At 44.1% G+C, this 24,269-nt stretch overlaps 2 protein-coding genes across 6 annotated transcripts in view; both read left to right on the plus strand.

The window, feature by feature from the left end:
* The first annotated feature begins 6,888 nt into the window (after window positions 1-6,888).
* Window positions 6,889-24,269, plus strand: part of mRpL9 (mitochondrial ribosomal protein L9) — a 66,889-nt gene continuing 49,508 nt past the window's right edge. For 2 of the 5 annotated variants that reach the window (XM_053786883.2, XM_070084890.1), the window contains exons 1-2: window positions 6,914-7,006; window positions 8,296-8,450. In XM_053786883.2, the coding sequence (XP_053642858.1) occupies window positions 8,337-8,450 (114 nt within the window). In that variant the 5' untranslated portion in view covers window positions 6,914-7,006; window positions 8,296-8,336. Of the gene's footprint in view, window positions 7,007-7,363; window positions 7,389-8,295; window positions 8,451-23,721; window positions 23,752-24,269 lie in introns of those variants that run through there. The other 3 variants (XM_053786892.2, XM_053786915.2, XM_070084888.1) reach the window with 3 other exon arrangements.
* LOC138852681 (uncharacterized) lies at window positions 15,446-23,650 on the plus strand. The gene is made up of 2 exons (XM_070084887.1): window positions 15,446-16,588; window positions 16,619-23,650. Exon 2 carries the CDS (start codon window positions 17,440-17,442, stop codon window positions 22,882-22,884), a length of 5,445 nt encoding a protein of 1,814 aa, XP_069940988.1. The 5' UTR covers window positions 15,446-16,588; window positions 16,619-17,439; the 3' UTR covers window positions 22,885-23,650.

Genomic DNA, 24,269 nt, shown 5'->3' on the forward strand with positions numbered 1-24,269 from the left:
TACTGACTCCAGCACTTCTACCTTACTGACTCCAGCACTTCTACCTTACTGACTCCAGCACTTCTACCTTACTGACTCCAGCACTTCTACCTTACTGAGTCCAGCACTTCTACCTTACTGAGTCTAGCACTTCTACCTTACTGAGTCTAGCACTTCTACCTTACTGAGTCTAGCACTTCTACCTTACTGAGTCCAGCACTTCTACCTTACTGAGTCCAGCACTTCTACCTTACGGAGTTCAGCACTTCTACCTTACTGAGTCCAGCACTTCTGCCTTACTGAGTCCAGCACTCCAGCACTTCTACCTTACTGAGTCCAGCACTTCTACCTTACTGATTCCAGCACTTCTACCTTACTGAGTCTACCACTTCTACCTTACTGAGTCCAGCACCAGTACCTTACTGAGTCTAGCACTTCTACCTTACTGAGTTCAGCACTTCTACCTTACTGAGTTCAGCACTTCTACCTTACTGAGTCCAGCACTTCTACCTTACTGAGTCCAGCACTTCTACCTTACTGAGTCCAGCACTTCTACCTTACTGAGTCCAGCACTTCTACCTTACTGAGTCCAGCACTTCTACCTTACTGAGTCCAGCACTTCTACCTTACTGACTCAGGCACTTCTACCTTACTGAGTCCAGCACTTCTACCTTACTGAGTCCAGCACCTCTACCTTACTGACTCAGGCACTTCTACCTTACTGACTCAGGCACTTCTACCTTACTGAGTCCAGCACTTCTACCTTACTGAGTCCAGCACTTCTACCTTACTGAGTCCAGCACTTCTACCTTACTGAGTCCAGCACTTCTACCTTACTGAGTCCAGCACTTCTACCTTACTGAGTCCAGCACTTCTACCTTACTGAGTCCAGCACTTCTACCTTACTGAGTCTAGCATTTCTACCTTACTGACTCCAGCACTTCTACCTTACTGACTCCAGCACTTCTACCTTACTGACTCCAGCACTTCTACCTTACTGACTCCAGCACTTCTACCTTACTGACTCCAGCACTTCTACCTTACTGACTCCAGCACTTCTACCTTACTGACTCCAGCACTTCTACCTTACTGACTCCAGCACTTCTACCTTACTGACTCAGGCACTTCTACCTTACTGACTCCAGCACTTCTACCTTACTGAGTCCAGCACTTCTACCTTACTGAGTCTAGCACTTCTACCTTACTGAGTCTAGCACTTCTACCTTACTGAGTCTAGCACTTCTACCTTACTGAGTCCAGCACTTCTACCTTACTGAGTCCAGCACTTCTACCTTACGGAGTTCAGCACTTCTACCTTACTGAGTCCAGCACTTCTGCCTTACTGAGTCCAGCACTTCTACCTTACTGAGTCCAGCACTTCTACCTTACTGATTCCAGCACTTCTACCTTACTGAGTCTACCACTTCTACCTTACTGAGTCCAGCACCAGTACCTTACTGAGTCTAGCACTTCTACCTTACTGAGTTCAGCACTTCTACCTTACTGAGTCCAGCACTTCTACCTTACTGACTCCAGCACTTCTACCTTACTGAGTCCAGCACTTCTACCTTACTGAGTCCAGCACCAGTACCTTACTGAGTCCAGCACTTCTACCTTACTGAGTCCAGCACTTCTACCTTACTGAGTCCAGCACTTCTACCTTACTGAGTTCAGCACTTCTACCTTACTGAGTCCAGCACTTCTACCTTACTGAGTCCAGCACTTCTACCTTACTGAGTCCAGCACTTCTACCTTACTGAGTCCAGCACTTCTACCTTACTGAGTCCAGCACTTCTACCTTACTGAGTCCAGCACTTCTACCTTACTGAGTCCAGCACTTCTACCTTACTGAGTCCAGCACTTCTACCTTACTGAGTCCAGCACCAGTACCTTACTGAGTCCAGCACCAGTACCTTACTGAGTCCAGCACTTCTACCTTACTGAGTCCAGCACCTCTACCTTACTGAGTCCAGCACCTCTACCTCATTGAACACATCACCTCTACCTCAACGAACACATCACCTCTACCTCAATGAACACATCACCTCTACCTCAATGAACACAGAATCTTCTACCTCAATAAACACATCACCTCTACCTCAAAGAACACAGCATCCTCTACCTCAGTGAACACATCACCTCTACCTCAATGAACACATCACCTCTACCTCAATGAACACATCACCTCTACCTCAATGAACACAGCATCCTCTACCTCAATAAACACATCACCTCTACCTCAATGAACACAGCATTCTCTACCTCAATAAACACATCAACTCTACCTCAATGAACACAGCATCCTCTACCTCAATGAACACATCACCTCTACCTCAATGAACACAGCATCCTCTACCTCAATGAACACATCACCTCTACCTCAATGAACACAGCATCCTCTACCTCAATGAACACAGCATCCTCTACCTCAATAAACACATCACCTCTACCTCAATGAACACATCACCTCTACCTCAATGAACACAGCATCCTCTACCTCAATGAACACATCACCTCTACCTCAATGAACACAGCATCCTCTACCTCAATAAACACATCACCTCTACCTCAATGAACACATCACCTCTACCTCAATGAACACATCACCTCTACCTCAATGAACACATCATTCTCTACCTCAATAAACACATCACCTCTACCTCAATGAACACATCACCTCTACCTCAATGAACACATCACCTCTACCTCAATGAACACATCACCTCTACCTCAATGAACACAGCATCCTCTACCTCAATAAACACATTACCTCTACCTCAATGAACACATCACCTCTACCTCAATGAACACAGCATCCTCTACCTCAATGAGCACAGCATCCTCTACCTCAATGAACACAGCATTCTCTACCTCAATAAACACATCACCTCTACCTCAATGAACACATCACCTCTACCTCAATGAACACATCACCTCTACCTCATTGAACACATCACCTCTACCTCAATGAACACAGCATCCTCTACCTCAATAAACACATCACCTCTACCTCAATGAACACAGCATCCTCTACCTCAATGAACACATCACCTCTACCTCAATGAACACATCACCTCTACCTCAATGGACACATCACCTCTATCTCAATGAGCACATGACCTCTACCTCAATGAACACATCACTCTTCCTCAATGAACACATCACCTCTACCTCAATGAACACATCACCTCTACCTCAGTGAACACATCACCTCTACCTCAATGAACACGTCATCTCTACCTCAATGAACACAACATCCTCTACCTCAATGAACACATCACATCTACCTCAATGAACACTTCACCTCTACCTCAATGAACACATCACCTCTACCTCAATTAACACATCACCTCTACCTCAATGAACACATCACCTCTACCTCAATGAACACATCACCTCTACCTCAATGAACACAACATCCTCTACCTCAGTGAACACATCACCTCTACCTCAATGAACTCATCACCTCTACCTCAATGAACACAGCATCCTCTACCTCAATGAACACAGCACCTCTACCTCAATGAACACTTCACCTCTACCTCAATGAACACAGCATCCTCTACCTCAATGAATACATCACCTCTACCTCAATGAACACAGCATCCTCTACCTCAATGAACACATCACCTCTACCTCAATGAACACTTCACCTATACCTCAATGAACACATCACCTCTACCTCAATGAACACATCACCTATACCTCAATGAACACATCACCTCTACCTCAATGAACACATCACCTCTACCTCAATGAACACATCACCTCTACCTCAATGAACACTTCACCTATACCTCAATGAACACATCACCTCTACCTCAATGAACACATAACCTCTACCTCAATAAACACATAACCTCTACGTCAATAAACACATCACATCTACCATAATGCGAGCAAAAGTAATAATTATCATTACATTAACGGTATACAGTAGAAACAAAGCCATCAATAAGAGACATGTGCAACACCTGTGTGTCTTTATTATGACAACGTTTCACCAATAAGTGTTTTTGTTTAATTCAACACAGAGATCATATACTGGAGACAGTGAAATGTGAAGTGATCAGTCCCTCAGCCTTGATAAAACTCGTTACTTCAACCTGGAGACTTGTGAGTCTCATTCCGGAGGACCTAAAAATAATAATGGAAACTAGTTGTATTTCGGTTGCAGTACGATCCGAAAAAGGTGTCCTAGGTAATGTATACTGTTTATGATAATTGTACTTATGTGTACTTTTGCCTAAATAAACTTACTCCCCGCATTCCATAACGTCCCCTGTGCCTCAACGCACCACTGGAATACTGCAGAGTGCGACATAATTTGGTAATGCAGGTAAATATTAGCTTTGATTTGAAGGGAATCAGAAGAGGCATAAAGAAGTCATTATATGGAAACTAGTATCCAAATATCTTCAATTAAAATTGTAAATTACAATACAAACTAAATCTAGGTAATTCAAATGTTTCAGAGGAACCAAAGACACCAGTATCCGAAAATACACACACCGCTCAGAAGTTGCTGTATCCAGTAATCAGTTTGGAAAGATTGAAGCTAATCAAATGTGACATACAGACAGTGTTACATAAAAAACAGTATTTCAGTTTTACCAGTTTCTTTAAAAATGGAAAGTTGACTACAACCTAAGATTGACCAGCTTTTAAGAAAGTAAATAGTAAATAAGTTTTATGTAAGCTTAGTGTACATAACATACAAAGCTTTAACAGTGGTCTTGAGGACGCACAGATGTTATAGGCACTTAATACAACATCAAGTGTATTTGACCTAAGATTACCAAAGAAACGCCGATTTATTTCTGATCAGTGGAGACATTTCCTAATTATTTCACAGAGGCCAGTTTTAATAATAGAATTAGTACATGATATCATGTTACAGCACTAAATGTTTGAAGTAGACAAAATCCAACAAAATTTGTCCTTGCACAGCCTATATCCATGAAATGTTTCATTCATTTCATACGATGCATCAACTATGGAAAATTGATGCCATTTACAATGGCTACATTTTAACGAGAAGAAAGCGCTAAATCCGTAGGGGTCATTAGCGCCTTTCAAATGGGTAGCATTCATATTAGATCTAGGCAAAGGGGAAGATAATTCCATTTCCTTGCATCAAGAGCCACTCACCAGCATCAATGCAAAATAATGAAATAAGTTATGGTAATATAATAATATTTGGATATTAAAGGCGGCAAAATGGCATCTACACACTCCATTAAATACACCTTCTCAGTAAGATACACGAATGTCGAAATTTTGAAGACGAACAGAGGAGGCTGTCTCCATCACACGGAAGAACAAATTTTAGAATGGCCTATTCAGCATCTTGTTGAAATTTTGAAGCCGATCGAGTAAGGCATTCTCAAGTAATAAACAAAAATTTGTGAGGAAACAAAAGAAAATCTTGCAGAGAATTTTTCCGAAAATAGGAAAACCTTCCATCGATTAACTTATAAACACCATAAAAGCTCGTATTTTTTTTTAGTTATCTTTTCTTGTTTACATTCTTTTTATAATTTTCTACAATCCAGTAAAAAAAAATATTTTATTTGATAAAACTATTAAAAGTGACAAATTATCACCCATACTGACCAAAAGTAATACAAAAATACATCTAATTAAAATAGACCAGCGTCAGAGAGACATTGTCTAGTTACTTCATGGGAACAATTTCCTTAATAAAATTGGCAGATTGAAATTAACACAGCTCAAAGTGAGAGACAAGCTGTGTCTTAATACCGTCCACCAATTATAAAAGTTTGAAGCCAATCAGACAAGGCATTCTCTAGTAATTGATCCGACTCCAACGATTCCAATTTTTTATTTTTTGCTTATTTCAATAACAGTTAAAATTTGCACCTACTGACCAGACAGAAGAAACATTTTTTAGTCACTGAATAAAAACAGATTCAAATTCAAATTCAAATTCAAAGTTTATTCTCTATAAGGATTACAATGCTGAGTTTACAGAAATTTGGTTATTGTGTGGTTTACATGTAGTAAAATTGTGATTACAGAGTGTACCACTAGAACGCTTAGCATGGCTAGGCATTTCGGGCAGACTTAGTTTTATTCTTAATTGTAAAATATTACAAATTATGAGGTAAGTTGGTATTATGGCTAAGTGACTAAATACTAGTTTGTGAGTTTAGCAATGTAAATGCTTTTGTTTTGGCACAGTACATAGTTTCAGTATTAGAGTATCACAGGATTCATTATTTTAAGATTGAGATTAATATTTCTGTTTATGGTCAAATGAGTAAGTGTAAGTGTGAACCACCAGGTGGTATTCGTGTAGTTAGTTGACAGGGTGTATCAGGGAGATAAGATGTTTTCTAATGGTAGTTTTGAAGGTGATGAATGTGTCTGCTGTTATCTTTCATTCAATAAAATTAACAAACTGGGTTTTATACCACATCAGTGGTGAAAATTTGAATAATAATAATAATAATAATAATAATAATAATAATAATAATAATAATAATAATAATAATTTTTATTTTGACATGGTACATGGTTATACAAAGGATTATAATACTTGGGTGTACATGCCAAAAGTCCCTTTGTATGCAGAGCATTTCGGGCAAACTTAAAATTAACTTAAAGATTAACAAAGCAATAACAGTACATATGGTCATTAGATGAGTTACAGTGAGTACAAGAGATTGGAGTATTCTATTAGGTAATGCTATATGGCTTTAATAATTCTAATAGAGCAGTTCAGTACAGAATAAGTACAGTTTTGATATAGCTTATAAAATGTACAGTATTACAATTTAGAACGACATAAAAAAAATTACAATATGAAGTATTACAATTTAGTACATTTTAAAATAATGAGATTGAAACACTTATGTGGAAATTTATTTGGTCCCTAAAGTTCCACAGGACAGATACCGTGTACAAAGGGGTCCCAGCATGGCCGTTATGGAACGGCTGCGCTGGGTGGCCCTTACACCCAGCCCAAAACAAAAACACATTCTCTCCCGGTTTGGCGTGGATGGTAGGTACTTTTTAATTTATAGATTTACCCTTCAGGGAAGAAGTAGGTAGTTTTACTGTTAGTACACTAATATTAGGATTATTGAGGCAACTGTAGATAATAATAATGTAGACCTAAGACCTTAACATAGGTAGTAATAGGCCGATAATGTAGGCAAGCACTAGGTTAAGTTAGCTAGGGAGAACTGGCAGCCCTAGTTTGAACGACGAGACGCGGGTCTGGAAGAGACCATCTCGTTCTTCTTGGACCAGACATCATCGGGATAACACGTGCCGTGATCAGCAGACGGCGCCCCCCACGTGTCTTCACATATGAGACCTGGGGAAATCTGGTAGAGGCACCTCGGTGTACCGTAGATGACCTCCTCCATCAGGCCCATACAGTAAGACAAGACCTCCACTTTATCTTAGATTTCTGGCCAGTGTCTGGGGAAAATTGTGAGTGAGTTGAACTGTGGGCCTTTGTGCAGCTGGCAGTGCATGCCCAGTACGTACCAGTGTCTTTTGTCAGTCTAGAAGCTAGTGTCCGTGTCTGCATAGTTATACTAGGGGATACACACCCCCTTGGATATAGGAATTTCTGAGGTGCAGGCAGGTCACTAATAACGACTGAATATTGCAGGAATTAAGGCTCCCGATTGCACGTGGTTTCTGAGGGGAAGTCCAAAGGGGCTAAGCTTAGGGAGGTTGAAGATCAGGATATATGCTGCAACACCAAGTTAGTTAGTCCTTTATACGTGCATGCAGGCGAGTTTCTTGCAACATCAATCATTTATGAAAATCTGTCCTATAAGCCACTTGTGAGGCTGAGGTACCGACCTCAGAGCTCGGTGTCAAAAGAGCTTGCCAGGGTAGGTGACTCACTTGGAGGTAGTCCAGACAAATTTTCACAACTTACAAGTTTGAAGTAATGAGTAAATGGTTGAACAATCATCAGAAATATATAATAATGAAATTGTAACAATTTTAAGTTCGAAGTAAATTATCAAATAGTTGAGCTGTCTTAAATTATTTAGAAGTTTTTTTGGAGTTGGTTTTGAGTAACTGGTAGGTATTAAGTAAATCGGTCAGATGAGTCATTCTCCAGTTATGGTACGGATTCCAACTATATGTACAATAAATTTTAGAGGGACTAGTCCCAAATCTGCACACGAAAATCACAGGAAGGAGAGAAGGAGCCAGTACATATAGACAAGGTGGGAGGGACGGGGCAAGGGAGGTAGGAGGAGTAGTGGGAGAGGTCAGGCAGGAAGTTCCAGTCACAGTATTGTGCCTTTCTGTTATTTTCAGATACTTAATGTCAGTTCTTGATCAATCGAGCTGCGGTTCGTATGTCGGTTTGCGTGCGGCCAGCAGTACCAGTCTGGTTGATCAGGCCCTGGTCCACCATGAGACTTGGTCATGGACATGGTCGCGGGGGCGTTGACCCCCGAAACACCCTCCAGGTATTCCATTTTTTTATTTTACTACAACAAATTTTCCTGCATGCAAGCAAAACTTAACGGATACTATCCGGCCCTGTGATTCATCAGTCACTATATACTGGAGCAATTCAGAAGAGGTAAACTGAAATCTATTTAACGTGATTTAAAACAAAAACAAAACAAATGCTTTTTTCTTTGCAAAGGTTACAATGTGTGTTTACATTTCATATTTTGACTGGTACTAAAAACCGCTATCTGCCGGGGCATTTTGGGCAGCAACGGGAATAATAGTAAACCACCACTTGAATACAACAAAGTCTCATTTAGACTCCATGACGAGGCCTCAGTAAGGAAGTTCACAGCTGACCTAGAGACTGTTGACTGGCCTACAGAATTCTCCAAGGCCAATGGTATTGATGACTGGACAGACATTTTTCTTAACAAATTACTTAGACTATACAACAAACATTGTCCTATAAAAACAAAACAGATCACAAACAAACGGCTTGGTTGCCCATGGCTAACCAGCACCATTCTGAAATCCATTGACAAGACACACCAATATATATTAAGGCTGGAGGTGATGTCCTGGTAGTCAATAAATGTGGGGCTGATAGTGCTGTCCTGGGAGACAGTAATGGTGAAGCTGGAGGTGCTGTCCTGGGAGACAGTAATGGTGAAGCTGGAGATGCTGTCCTGGGAGACAGTAATGGTGAAGCTGGAGATTTTGTCCAGGTAGTCGGGAATTATACGCAGGAAGGAATACATATAAATGACCTCATAGGGGACAGGAGCCATAGTAGGGAAACAAGTGTAGTCAAAGATAAGATAAAACCAATATTGCAAACTAGAAATACCGCAGGAAATAGCAAACAAGAGGACTCCACTAGCAATAGTGAGGATATATTGCCAAAAACAACTGGTGGGAGCTCCATTGTTGGTGCTAGGGAGGATAGAAGTAAGACAGGGAAACATGCAACAACAGGGAATACAGTCACAGAAACCCAAGGCAAACGGAAACCAAGCCTGTGCACATACTATGCACTTGGTATCTGCTGGCATGGGAAATCTGGAAAAACAGATGGGACGTGCAACTATGACCACCCTAGAAAATGCCATGCCCATATGACAACAGGAAAATGCAAACTCCCTTCCTGTAAGCTTTTTCACCCTGAACTGTGTACCTCTTCAGTACAGGAAAGACTGTGCTATAACTTAAATTGCCAGGCATACCATCTAAAGGGGACAAAAAGATACAAAACATCCAGGCCATGGGAAAACCTGGGTAGCCACAGCCACTCAAGAGGGAGAGGTTTTTTAGTGCCAGGAAGGAAAAAAAACTGGCAGGAAATGGCAGAAATCGTACACCAAATCCAGTCATTCCTGGAGTGGAACCACAGTCGATGGCCTCCACTCCAAACCAACAGATACAGATACTAATGCCGGAAAAAAAATCCCCCCCAGTACCAACAATACCACCAGTCCGATAACATTCTTCTTTGCAAATATACAGGGTCTAAAGCCAGCAACAAACAACAAAATACCTTTCATCCGTGGACTGCTTGCAGAGGCAAAGGCAATGTTCGCGGCTTTCACTGAGACCCACATAAAGGATCACTTGGACAACGAAATATGGATCCCAGGTTACAACCTATACAGATGTGACAGAGTGAACAGGAAAAAGGGGGGGGGGTTGGCCTGTACATTGCAGAGTCACTTGTTTGCATAGAACTGCTTAATGCCTCAAATGATGTTGTGGAAGTTTTAGCAGTAAAGGTCGAGAACCAAAACCTAGTCATTGTGGTAGTCTACAAGCCTCCGGATGCAACATCCCAGCAATTCCAGGAACAGCTGTTAAAAATTGACCACTGTCTGGAAAATCTTCCAGCTCCTGCACCCAACATCTTGCTCCTGGGGTATTTCAACTTAAGGCACCTAAAATGGAGGAATATAGCAAATAATATTGTTGCAGTAATAACACCAGGAGGCAGCTCTGATGAAAACTCACACTCACACGAGCTTTTAAATCTCTGCACAAAATTCAATTTAAACCAGCAAATAATAGAGCCTACTAGACTGGAGAATACACTAGACCTCATCTTCACTAACAATGATGATCTGATAAGAAATGTCACCATATCAAAAACAATATACTCAGATCACAACATAATTGAGGTTCAGACATGTATGCGTGGAGCCCCAGACCGACATAATGAGACTAGTCACGAGGGAGCATTCACCAAATTCAACTTCAATAACAAAAACATAAAGTGGGACCAAGTAAACCAAGTCCTAACCGATATAAGCTGGGAAGATATACTAAGCAACACAGACCCCAACTTATGCCTAGAACAGATTAACTCGGTGGCACTCGATGTATGCACAAGGCTTATTCCTCTAAGAAAAAGGAGTAGTAAATGTAAAATAGAAAGAGACAGGCGCTCCCTTTACAGGCGACGGAAAAGAATAACAGAGCGGCTAAAAGAGGTCAATATATCTGAAATGCGTAGGGAGACACTGGTCAGAGAAATAGCAAGCATCGAACTTAAGCTAAAAGAATCCTTTAGGAGTCAGGAATCGCGGGAAGAACTAAAAGCCATAAATGAAATCGAAAGAAACCCAAAGTATTTCTTCTCCTATGCCAAATCAAAATCGAGAACAACGTCCAGTATTGGGCCCCTACTTAAACAAGATGGGTCCTACACAGATGACAGCAAGGAAATGAGTGAGCTACTCAAGTCCCAATATGACTCAGTTTTTAGCAAGCCGCTAACCAGACTGAGAGTCGAAGATCAAAATGAATTTTTTATGAGAGCCACAAAATTTGATTAACACAAGCCTATCCGATGTTATCCTGACGCCAAATGACTTCGAACAGGCGATAAATGACATGCCCATGCACTCTGCCCCAGGGCCAGACTCATGGAACTCTGTGTTCATCAAGAACTGCAAGAAGCCCCTATCACGAGCCTTTTCCATCCTATGGAGAGGGAGCATGGACACGGGGGTCGTCCCACAGTTACTAAAAACAACAGACATAGCCCCACTCCACAAAGGGGGCAGTAGAGCAACAGCAAAGAACTACAGACCAATAGCACTAACATCCCATATCATAAAAATCTTTGAAAGGGTTCTAAGAAGCAAGATCACCACCCATCTAGAAACCCATCAGTTACACAACCCAGGGCAACTTGGGTTTAGAACAGGTCGCTCCTGTCTGTCCCAGCTATTGGATCACTACGACAAGGTCCTAAATGCACTAGAAGACAAAAAGAATGCAGATGTAATATATACAGACTTTGCAAAAGCCTTCGACAAGTGTGACCATGGCGTAATAGCGCACAAAATGCGTGCTAAAGGAATAACAGGAAAAGTCGGTCGATGGATCTATAATTTCCTCACTAACAGAACACAGAGAGTAGTCGTCAACAGAGTAAAGTCCGAGGCAGCTACGGTGAAAAGCTCTGTTCCACAAGGCACAGTACTCGCTCCCATCTTGTTCCTCATCCTCATATCCGACATAGACAAGGATGTCAGCCACAGCACCGTGTCTTCCTTTGCAGATGACACCCGAATCTGCACGACAGTGTCTTCCATTGCAGACACTGCAAGGCTCCAGGCGGACATCAACCAAATCTTTCAGTGGGCTGCAGAAAACAATATGAAGTTCAACGATGAGAAATTTCAATTACTCAGATATGGTAAACATGAGGAAATTAAATCTTCATCAGAGTACAAAACAAATTCTGGCCACAAAATAGAGCGAAACACCAACGTCAAAGACCTGGGAGTGATTATGTCAGAGGATCTCACCTTCAAGGACCATAACATTGTATCAATCGCATCTGCTAGAAAAATGACAGGATGGATAATGAGAACCTTCAAAACTAGGGAGGCCAAGCCCATGATGACACTCTTCAGGTCACTTGTTCGATCTAGGCTGGAATGTTGCTGCACACTAACAGCACCTTTCAAGGCAGGTGAAATTGCCGACCTAGAAAATGTACAGAGAACTTTCACAGCGCGCATAACGGAGATAAAACACCTCAATTACTGGGAGCGCTTGAGGTTCCTAAACCTGTATTCCCTGGAATGCAGGAGGGAGAGATACATGATTATATACACCTGGAAAATCCTAGAGGGACTAGTACCGAACTTGCACACGAAAATCACTCACTACGAAAGCAAAAGACTTGGCAAACGATGCACCATCCCCCCAATGAAAAGCAGGGGTGTCACTAGCACGTTAAGAGACCATACAATAAGTGTCAGGGGCCCGAGACTGTTCAACTGCCTCCCAGCACACGTAAGGGGGATTACCAACAGACCCCTGGCAGTCTTCAAGCTGGCACTGGACAAGCACCTAAAGTCAGTTCCTGATCAGCCGGGCTGTGGCTCGTACGTTGGTTTGCGTGCAGCCAGCAGCAACAGCCTGGTTGATCAGGCTCTGATCCACCAGGAGGCCTGGTCACAGACCGGGCCGCGGGGGCGTTGACCCCCGGAACTCTCTCCAGGTAAACTCCAGGTATGAAAAGCAATTTAGACAAGGCTTAATACACAAAGATATTCTTAAACACTATTCATCAGCTCTCACCAAAGTAATAAAGAAAGCCAAACAACTATACTACTCCAGTAGATTCACAGACACTAGAGGAGATATAAAAAAGACCTGGAAAACACTCTCTCAGATTCTAGGGACCCACAAACTTAGAAAAACCAAGAATATTGTCCTAACTAAACCTAATGAAACACCACTACATCCCACTGACACAGCTAACAAGATAAACGACTTCTTCTCAACCATAGGATCTAATCTCGCCAGTAAAATCCCACATACCAATGCCCATGCCGGGGACTACCTAGATGGGAATTTCCCTAATTCCTTCTATCTTGCACCAACTGAGCCCACGGAAGTCACTGAGATTATAAAGTCACTTAAAAATAACTCGGGGAATCTGTCTCATGTCCCACCATTACTGTACAAGCGAGCGGCCCATGTCCTTTCGCATGCTATTTCATTACTCTTTAACAAGTCACTAGAGACTAGCACCTTCCCGAAACTACTCAAGATGGCAAGGGTTACACCAATACATAAAGGTGGTGACCCTACAGACTTAAACAACTATAGGCCAATATCTAACTTACCATTGCTATCCAAAATCTTTGAGAAACTCGTGCACAGGAGACTGTATTCATTTATAACGGCTCAAAACATACTCAACCCCTGCCAATTTGGATTCAGGAAAAATAAAAGCACTAATGATGCAATCATAAAAATGCTAGATCTGCTTTACACAGCATTGGAAAATAAGGAATATCCACTAGGAATTTTTATTGACCTAAGAAAAGCTTTTGACACAGTAGACCACAACATCCTACTCCACAAACTTGATCATTACGGTATAAGAGGCCATGCGCTTGCTTATTTCAAATCTTACATTACTAATAGGTATCAGTATGTCACCATTAAAGACACAGCATCAGCAACACGGTCACTTGATACTGGAGTTCCGCAGGGAAGTGTCCTTGGTCCCCTGCTCTTCCTCATATACATCAATGACCTTCCAAACGTATCCCAACACCTGAAACCCATTCTCTTTGCTGACGACACGACTTATGTCATCTCTCACCCTAATCTTGCCACCCTCAACACCACTGTGAATGAGGAGCTGATCAAAATGTCGACTTGGATGACAGCCAATAAACTTATGCTTAACATTGACAAAACCTACTATATTATGTTTGGTAGCAGAGCAGGAGATGCACAAATTAACATTAAGATTGACAACACTCTAATTACCAGAAATAATGGGGGCAAATTCCTAGGCTTATACCTTGACAACAACCTGAATTTCAGCACCCATATCCAGCATATAACCAAAAAAGTATCCAAAACGGTTGGGATCCTCTCCAAGATACGATATTACGTGCCGCAAAATGCCCTTCTCACACTATACCACTCACTTATTTATCCATACCTCACCTATGCTATTTGTGCTTGGGGATCAACTGCAGCAACACACCCAAAGCCAATAATAACCCAACAAAAAGCTGCAGTAAGAATAATCACTAAATCCCATCCCTGGCAACACACCCCCCCCACTCTTCATAGACCTAAACTTACTCCCTGTTCAGTACATCCACACTTACTACTGTGCAATCTACATCTACAGGGCCTTAAACTCTAATATCAACCTTGACCTAAAACGCTTTCTTGATAGTTGTGACAGAACCCACAGGCATAACACCAGACACAAACATCTCTACTACATTCCCCGTGTCCGACTAAACCTTTACAAAAATTCAATGTATGTCAAAGGCCCTAAAATCTGGAATACCCTACCTGAGAACTCTAGAACTGCAGACACATTCATCACCTTCAAAACTACCATTAGAAAACATCTTATCTCCCTGATACACCCTGTCAACTAACTACACGAATACCACCTGGTGGTTCACACTTACACTCACTGACTCATTTGACCATAAACAGAAATATTAATCTCAATCTTAAAATAATGAATCCTGTGATACTCCAATACTGAAACTATGTACTGTGCCAAAACAAAAGCATTTACACTGCTAAACTCACAAACTAGTATTTAGTCAGTCATAATACCAACTTACCTCATAATTTGTAATATTTTACAATTAAGAATAAAACTAAGTCTGCCCGAAATGCCTAGCCATGCTAAGCGTTCTAGTGGTACACTCTGTAATCACAATTTTACTACATGTAAACCACACAATAACCAAATTTCTGTAAACTCAGCATTGTAATCCTTATAGAGAATAAACTTTGAATTTGAATTTGAATTTGAATATTTTCACACCATTTTAAATATAAAATGGTAAACTCTGCGCTTACACATTTGAATGTCATTATTCTCCATCGTCAAATCTGTGGACACCTTTTTTTAATGTTTGAAGCTGCGCCACTCAAGGTTTTGATTCATTCAAGCCATTCCAGGATGCTGGGAATGGATTCAATAACTCGGGTCATAGGGCACCTGAACATACTAAATGTTCTGTGGAAATTTATTTGGTCCAAATAGTTCCACAGCTCAGATCCAGCACGAGCGTCTGGTCGTCTGAGCCGAGCGGCCCTTAAACCCTCCCAAACACGGCATTCTCTGGTTGGCGGTTGGTAAGCTTATTTAATTTATAGATTTACTCTTCAGGGAAGTAGGAGGTAGGTTTACTGGTAGTACACTCATATTAGGTTTACTAAGGCATCTGTAGATAATGATAGAGTAGACCTAAGACCTTAACATAGGTAGTAATAGGCCGATAATGTAGGCAAACATTAGGATAAGTTAGCTAGGGAGAACTGGCAGCCCTAGCTTGAATGGCGGGGCGCAGGTCACAAAGACAGAATAGTGTCCTGCTTACGATAGACTTCGACTGGACAAGACGTGCCGTGAACATCAGGCGGCGCCCCCACGTGTCTTCACATCTGAGACCTGGGGAAATCTGGTAGAGACACCTCGATGTACCGTAGATGATCTCCTCCATCAGCCCATACAGTAAGACGAGATATTCACCTTTTCCCGTAGGATCTGGCCAGTGACTTAGGAGATTGTGGGTTGAGTTAACTGAGGGCTCGGCGTGCTACAGAGAGAGTATGCCCAGTAAGTACCAGCGTCTCAGAGTCGTCTGAAGCTAGCGTCTGAGTCTGCATAGTTATACTAGGTGATACATACCCTCTTGGATATAGGAATTTCTGAGGTGCAGGCAGGACACTATTAACGATTGAATATTGCAGGAATTAATGCTCCCGGTTGCACGTGGTTCCCAAGGGGAAGTCCAAGGGGGCTAAAGCTAGGCTTAGGAAGTTGAAGATCAGGATATATGCTGCAACACCAAGTAAGTTAGTTCTTTATACGTGCATGCAGGCGAGGTTTCTTGCAATACCAATCATTTGTGAAAATCTGTCCTATAAGCCACTTGTGAGGCTGAGGTACCCACCTCAGAGCTCGGTGTCAACAGAGTTTGCCAGGGTAGGCGACTCACTTGGAGGCAGTCCACACAAATTTTCACAAAAGTGGTCCTTCGAAAACCGGATGTGGAATAGCTAGGTTAAGCTATCATAGCTAGGCCACAGTTAGGAACCAGTTTTACAGAGTTAGGTTAAGCTATCATAGCTAGGCCACAGTTAGGTTAAGCTACCATAGCTAGGCCACAGTTAGGAACCAGTTTAAAAAAGTTAGGTTAAGTTAGCACACCTAGGTCAAAGTTACTCAGAGGCTAGGCCAAGCTGACTATACACAGAAGTTGTTATTTGCAGTAATTTACAGGCAGGCCAGGTAGGCTAGAGAAGCTTGTGAATTTAATTATTTACAGTGATTACAAGTAATCCAGAGTAGGAGACTTGTGTGTTAATTACTTACAGTGGATTTGCAAGGTAGCCACAGTTAGGCTAGGCTTGTGCAATATTTACAAAAGGTTATAGTAGCTAGGACAGATTTAACCTAGTTATTATTTACAGGGAGTTATAAAGCCAGGTTTAAGTTATAGCACACTAGTTAGGTTAGGATTTACCTTATCCAACCATCCACCCTAAACAGAGTAAGCTGGGCTCAGTTAGGCCAAGCTGTTTACATACATTATTTATTTACTGTTTCACAAGTTGAATTGTTGAATTTACTTGTGTTAACCAAGTGATTTTAATTTGTATACTGCACTTTTATTGTGATTTTCATCATCTTTGATTCATGTTAATGTGGGATTTGTGAATTATACCTGAGACTAGGTTAAGTCCTGTAATTATTTGCTGGCATTGTACAGTTGAGTGCTAGATTAAGCTTTCACATCGATACACATTTTTGATTGGGATTTGAGAGCTAACAGTGTACATTTTTGATTCAGAGTAGAGTCAATATAATAAAGGGAATTGTTAAGCTTGTTGAGAAGCCTTGAGACCCGTTCATTCTCACCTAATACCGTTTGTGCTGTGGGGTGGGCTAATTGAAATACAAATTAGCACCGTGATCTTAACTAAACCGCAACTATGGTAGGTGAAGATGCAGTACCAGCTGTCCCAGCTCTAAGTCAATTAAAGCGGTCTATGGGAGCCTATAAGGGGCGCCTGAGCAAAGCATGTGAGGAGTGTCGTATGGCCAGGCAAGATCAGGACGTAGACTGGGAGGATCTAGAGAGTTGCCTGAAACCTTTGGAGCAAAGACTGGAGGCCTTTGAGAGATCATTTATCCTTTATGAGACAGAGGCCTATACTACAGGTGAGTCTGAATATACGGTCGAAGTAGCACGGACAGACTATGACGAACGAAGGGCAGAGTGTAAAGCAGAGATGAGACTCTGCAGGCAGTTAATAAAGACTTTGAAGGCCGGTACAGCAGGGGCAGCAAATGTTTCAAAGAACACGAACAACGGCACGCCTGTTAATGTGTTGCCCAGATTGCCCCAGTTGAATTTACCAACGTTTGACGGAACCTTAACAGAGTACATTGCTTTCTGGGATCAGTTTAGAGCCCAGATAGATGACAGAAATGATTTGTCAGATGCCGTCAAGTTGCAGTATTTGCGGTCGCAGCTCAAGGGTAAAGCCTTAGATCTGGTCCGGCACTACCCGATTACTGACACTAATTACCAACATGCCAAAGACCAATTAGAAGACATGTTTGGCAACACTGAGGAGATAAAGGTAGCTATACTTTATCGGTTGTTGGATCTAGAGGCTTGCCGACATGACCGTCAAAGTCTAGAGAAGTTCCGTATTGAGGTTATGAGCTTGACCAATAGTTTCAGAGATTTGCATGATGAGAATGATTCAAAATGGATCCTTAGCCAGGTGATTCAGAGGAAACTGGCTAGCACGACAGTGCATGAGTTACACTTAAAACATCGGACGAATAGGTTCACGATAAACCAAATTGTTGAAGGGTTAGGGGATCTCGTATCTCACCTGAGCATAGGTCAGGGGGAGAAATTACCTACCAAGGAGAAGTCGGTCGACTTCCCCAGACATTCGAGAGATAGACCTAAACCACCTCCCACTAAAGTAGGCACGTATTATGCCCAGGGCGAACCCTCCACCCCCAGGGCCAAGGGAGAAGCCACTAAAGCGGCCAGTATGAGACGGTGCGTGTTTTGTGATGAAGAACACGCTAGTTCAGGGTGTTCAAGCTTCACCACCTATAACCAAAGGGTTCAACGGCTAAGAGAGTTGAGACTTTGTTTCAAGTGTTGTGGAGAACATTTTGCCAGGGACTGTAACACCATGCTCAGGGAGTGTCGGGGCTGCCGGAAGGGAAAGCACCACAGTGCACTGTGTCCTAATGATGCCGGATTAGCACAAGTTAAGGAGAGCAAACCGCAAGAAAGGGCGGAGAGCAAGAACAAGTCAGAAGTAACGATGAGTGTGGTGAGTACGGCACCGAGAATTTGTTCTGGTGAGCAGTTTCAAGGCTCGGTGGCCTTGCCCACCATAATGGCGGTGGTCGTGAACGGGAAGAAGTCTGAAACAACCCGTTTGTTCTTCGACAGTGGGGCACAGAGATCCTTCATAGCGGAGAGTCTAGCCACTAGGTTGAAGCTGGAGACAGTTGGTAAAGTTGACATGAAGGTGGAAGGGTTTGGTGGGGAAGTCCCACGCAGGTCTTATCCAGTAGTCAATGTGACGGTCAGGTTAGCCGGGCATCGACGGGAAATTTCAGCCTTGATGGTGAAGAGACTGCCCAATATCATTACCACTAGGGGACTGGCTGCAGCAGTCAAACGTTTGAGGGAGTTGGGTGTGAAGCTAGCAGAACCAGACATTGCTACAGACAATGTTAGTAATGTAGGCATCTTGGTAGGAGGGGATTACCTAGACGAGTTCGTGTCTACGAGAAGGGTTATCAAGGAAGGTGTGGGCCTGTACAGGACTCCAGCGGGGTACATCGTAGGAGGCAGAATACCAGCTCACTTCCCTGCGACCCCGGGAAAGGAGGGCTCTGGTATTACAGCGACTGAGGCTGTACTGGTGATGCGGATTGGTGTGCACGAAGGCCTGTCAGAGGCGCAAGTTGGCATATCCGACAGTGAGCCGGTCCATAAACTATGGGACCTGGATGTAGTAGGTATTAAAGGTGACCAGCCGCCCCCCGAACACAAAGAGACGTATCGAGATTACTTGAACCATGTGCAGTTCAGGGACGGGCAGTATTGGGTGCGACTCCCATGGAAACCGGGCCACCCAACGCTGCCCACTAATTTCAAGAGGGCACGTGGTCAGTTGAATTCATTGGTGAACAGCCTGACCAAGAAGGGTCTGGTGGGGAAATATGATGATATTATTAAGGAACAGCTGGCCCTTGGGTTCATCGAGAAAGTGCCCAATGCCAGCCCTGGGGAAAACACCCATTATCTTCCACACATGGCAGTCACCAAGGAGTCGGTAACCACTCTCATCAGAGTAGTCTTCAACTGCAGCTCGCAGGCGAGTCCCCGAGAGCCATCGTTGAACGACTGTCTGCTCACAGGGCCCTCCCTGACGCAGAAATTAGCAGATGTGTTGTTGAGATTCAGGACGGAACAGTACGCCTATGCGGCAGACATTAGCAAAGCCTTCCTACGTATTGGGTTGCAGCCACAGGATAGGGACTACACAAGGTTCTTGTGGCTGGCTAACAGGGAGATGCCCAAGCAAGGGTATGATACCTATAGATTCAGGGCAGTGTTGTTTGGTGCCACTAGTTCACCATTCCTATTACAGGCTACCATAGACTACCACCTTGTGAACTGTAACAGCCCGCTTAAAGAATTACTGAAGACCCTATTTTATGTAGACAACATGCAGGGTACCACCTCAGATGAAAGGCTGTTGATGGATATTTACCGAGAGTCAAATCAGGAGATGCTCTCGGCTAACATGCCATTGAGAGAATGGGTGACAAACAATCCAACGTTGCGGGGCATGGTGGAACGTGACTATACTGGCTACTCAGTGCCTGAGGTAACATCGGTGTTGGGACTGGAGTGGGAAATCAAGGAAGACAGACTTAGGCTAAAGAGGAAGCCTGATGGGGAAGGGAAGCTGACTAGGAGGTCTTTGCTGAGCAAAGTGCAGACTGCCTTCGATCCTTTGGGTTTGTTGACACCCATCACCATTCGAGGGAGGATGCTAGTACAACAGACCTGGGAGCTGAACCTAGGTTGGGACGACCCACTGCCAGAAACAGTCTGCCAGGAGTGGGATCTGGTTAACAAAGACCTAGCGGAATTGCACGAGTTCACATTCCCCAGGTCCATCGGGTGCACCGGGCGGGATTATGACTTGCACGTCTTTTGTGATGCCTCCTCCAGGGCCTATGGGGCAGTAGCGTATTTGGTGGCCGGGGACCAAGTCAATCTGGTCACCAGTCGTGCGCGGGTGACACCCCTGAAGGATTGCTCGATCCCAAAGCTAGAGCTCACGGCGATGTTGCTGGGAGCAAGACTGGGTAAGTACGTAGAGGAGGTGTTAAGTAATCTGAGGGTGACACACACCTATGTATGGACAGACTCGGAGGTGGCCTTACAGTGGGTCCAGAATGACAGGTCTAAGCTCCCCTATGTCAGGAATCGGGTAAAGGAGATACGGGAACTACAGTCAATGTCAACAATTCTGTATGTGCCTACAGATCAAAACCCAGCCGACCTGATAAGCCGAGGGGTGACACACAGAAAGTTGAGTAAAAGCGAGCTTTGGTTCAAAGGCCCAGACTGGTTACCGGCAAGGGATTGCTGGCCGGAGCAGAAATTCGTGGAGACAATCAGCAGCATAGTACATTTTGCGGGGGAACACGACACTGAATTATTTGACCCCAGGCGCTACTCCTCGTGGAGAAAACTTATAGGAGTCACGGAAATGGTATTTCGATTCGTGAGGAAGCTGCATGACAAGGTAAGCCAGGGTCGACAGTTGTCTCTAGTGGGTCCCAGAGAATATTGGATAAGGCAGTACCAAAGGGGGACGTTTCCAGGAGTGCTGGAAGTACTTGCGACCCGGCAGCAGGTTATGGCGTCAGGACGCGTGTCCAACGATGACGACTCAGGGAACAGCAAATTGGTTCACTCATTGGGATTGTTCCTAGATCATGCGGGGCTAATAAGATGCAGGGGAAGAATACAAAACTCTGAGCTCAGCTATGGGGCCAAACATCCCGTGCTACTGGGAAAGGAGGGATGGGCGACAGAGCTATTGATACAAGATGCCCATCAGAGGACCTTACATGGGGGGTTTGGAGATACCCTCACCTGCCTACGTCAGAATTACTGGGTACTGAAGGGTCGAGCTGCCGTCAAAAGGGTGCTAAAGAGTTGCACGGTCTGCCGGCGGTACGATGGGAGGACCCTACCCTACCCAGGTCCACCACCGCTGCCTCAGGAGCGGGTACATAGTGACAGGCCCTTTGAGACTGTAGGAATAGACTATACGGGGGCTATCACATTGAAGAACCCAGGAGACGTTAAGGAGGGCCCTCAGAAAGTATATGTCTGCCTGTTTACTTGTGCTACTACTCGAGCGGTGCATTTGGAGTTGGCAGAAGATATGACGACAGAGACTTTCGTGAAGTTGTTCAGGAGGTTTACTGCCAGATTCTCGTGCCCGCGATTGATTATCTCGGACAATGGCACAAGCTTTAGGGCGGCCGATAAAGTTTTCAGGAATCTTAGGGACAACGGAGAAGTACGAGAACACCTGAAGAGAATAGAGTGCGAGTGGAGGTTCATAGCTCCCAGGGCACCCTGGCAAGGGGGATTCTATGAACGCATGGTGGGCACAGTCAAAAGGTGCATTCGGAAGGTCTTGCACGGCAGGAGGGTGAGCTGTGATGAACTGAGGACAGTGTTAGTTGAGATAGAGGCAAGAGTTAATAACAGGCCTCTGACCTACGTACAAAATGGGATTGACGAGCAAGAAGCTCTCACCCCCAATCACATGCTGTTTGGAAGAAGGATTGAGCCCTTCCCCGCAATTTTGAGTCAGTCTTCCAAGGAGCTGGATTATTATGGGCCAGATGGTCCCCCCATCAATGAAGAACTGCACAGGAGTCACAACAGACTGGTGAACATCCTGGACAAATGGAACCAGGTGTGGCGCAGGGATTACTTGACAACCTTGCGGGAACATTTCTATGGTGCCGACCCTGAGGCGAATAAGATGATGCTAAGTGAAGGGGACCTGGTGCTGGTAGAATCCGAGGCGCCGAGGGCATACTGGCCTCTTGGCCTGGTAGTGTCAACCCACCCAGACAAGGCTGGGCGGTTGAGAATGGTGAAAGTGAGAATGAACGGTGTCGAGACTATAAGACCCATCAACAGGCTTTTGCCTCTCGAGGTCCACACGGTGGGACCGGGACATGAGAAATCAGACCAGAGGTTGAGCGAGCTGAGCGGCCGGACGACCCGTCGAACGGCGCTCGAGTCCAGGGCCCACTGGGGGGGCCTGCGGGAGGCAGACTTGATCTAGACTTAGCGCCTACCTTCGCCGGCGGGAGGATGTGGAAATTTATTTGGTCCAAATAGTTCCACAGCTCAGATCCAGCACGAGCGTCTGGTCGTCTGAGCCGAGCGGCCCTTAAACCCTCCCAAACACGGCATTCTCTGGTTGGCGGTTGGTAAGCTTATTTAATTTATAGATTTACTCTTCAGGGAAGTAGGAGGTAGGTTTACTGGTAGTACACTCATATTAGGTTTACTAAGGCATCTGTAGATAATGATAGAGTAGACCTAAGACCTTAACATAGGTAGTAATAGGCCGATAATGTAGGCAAACATTAGGATAAGTTAGCTAGGGAGAACTGGCAGCCCTAGCTTGAATGGCGGGGCGCAGGTCACAAAGACAGAATAGCGTCCTGCTTACGATAGACTTCGACTGGACAAGACGTGCCGTGAACATCAGGCGGCGCCCCCACGTGTCTTCACATCTGAGACCTGGGGAAATCTGGTAGAGACACCTCGATGTACCGTAGATGATCTCCTCCATCAGCCCATACAGTAAGACGAGATATTCACCTTTTCCCGTAGGATCTGGCCAGTGACTTAGGAGATTGTGGGTTGAGTTAACTGAGGGCTCGGCATGCTACAGAGAGAGTATGCCCAGTAAGTACCAGCGTCTCAGAGTCGTCTGAAGCTAGCGTCTGAGTCTGCATAGTTATACTAGGGGATACATACCCTCTTGGATATAGGAATTTCTGAGGTGCAGGCAGGACACTAATAACGATTGAATATTGCAGGAATTAATGCTCCCGGTTGCACGTGGTTCCCAAGGGGAAGTCCAAGGGGGCTAAAGCTAGGCTTAGGAAGTTGAAGATCAGGATATATGCTGCAACACCAAGTAAGTTAGTTCTTTATACGTGCATGCAGGCGAGGTTTCTTGCAATACCAATCATTTGTGAAAATCTGTCCTATAAGCCACTTGTGAGGCTGAGGTACCCACCTCAGAGCTCGGTGTCAACAGAGTTTGCCAGGGTAGGCGACTCACTTGGAGGCAGTCCACACAAATTTTCACATGTTCCAAGAATTCGGTCATCGTTGCCGTACACAAGTGGTGAAACATTTAAGTTGACTGGATGAGGCGTTATCGAGTTATAAACGGAATAAAATGAAAAAGCTACCTGGAGGGTGTTCCAAGGGTCAACGCCCCTGCGGCCCAGTCCATGACCAGGCCTCGTGGTGTATCAGGGTTTGATCAACCAGGCTGTTACTGCTGGTTGCATGCAATCAATCCAACGTACGGACCACAGCCCGGCTAGTCAGGTACTGACTTAATGTTTGTCCAGCTCCCTCTTGAAGACAGCCAGGGGTCTATTGGTAGTCCCCCTTATATATGCTGGGAAGCAGTTGAACAGTCTT

This window comes from Cherax quadricarinatus, chromosome 14 (assembly GCF_038502225.1).
Source record: "Cherax quadricarinatus isolate ZL_2023a chromosome 14, ASM3850222v1, whole genome shotgun sequence".
NCBI classification, from domain to species: Eukaryota; Metazoa; Arthropoda; class Malacostraca; order Decapoda; family Parastacidae; genus Cherax; species Cherax quadricarinatus.

Coding starts and splice junctions, on each gene's coding strand:
- LOC138852681 (XM_070084887.1), top strand. CDS start 17,440: ATGGTAGGTGAAGATGCAGTACCAGCTGTCCCAGCTCTAAGTCAATTA.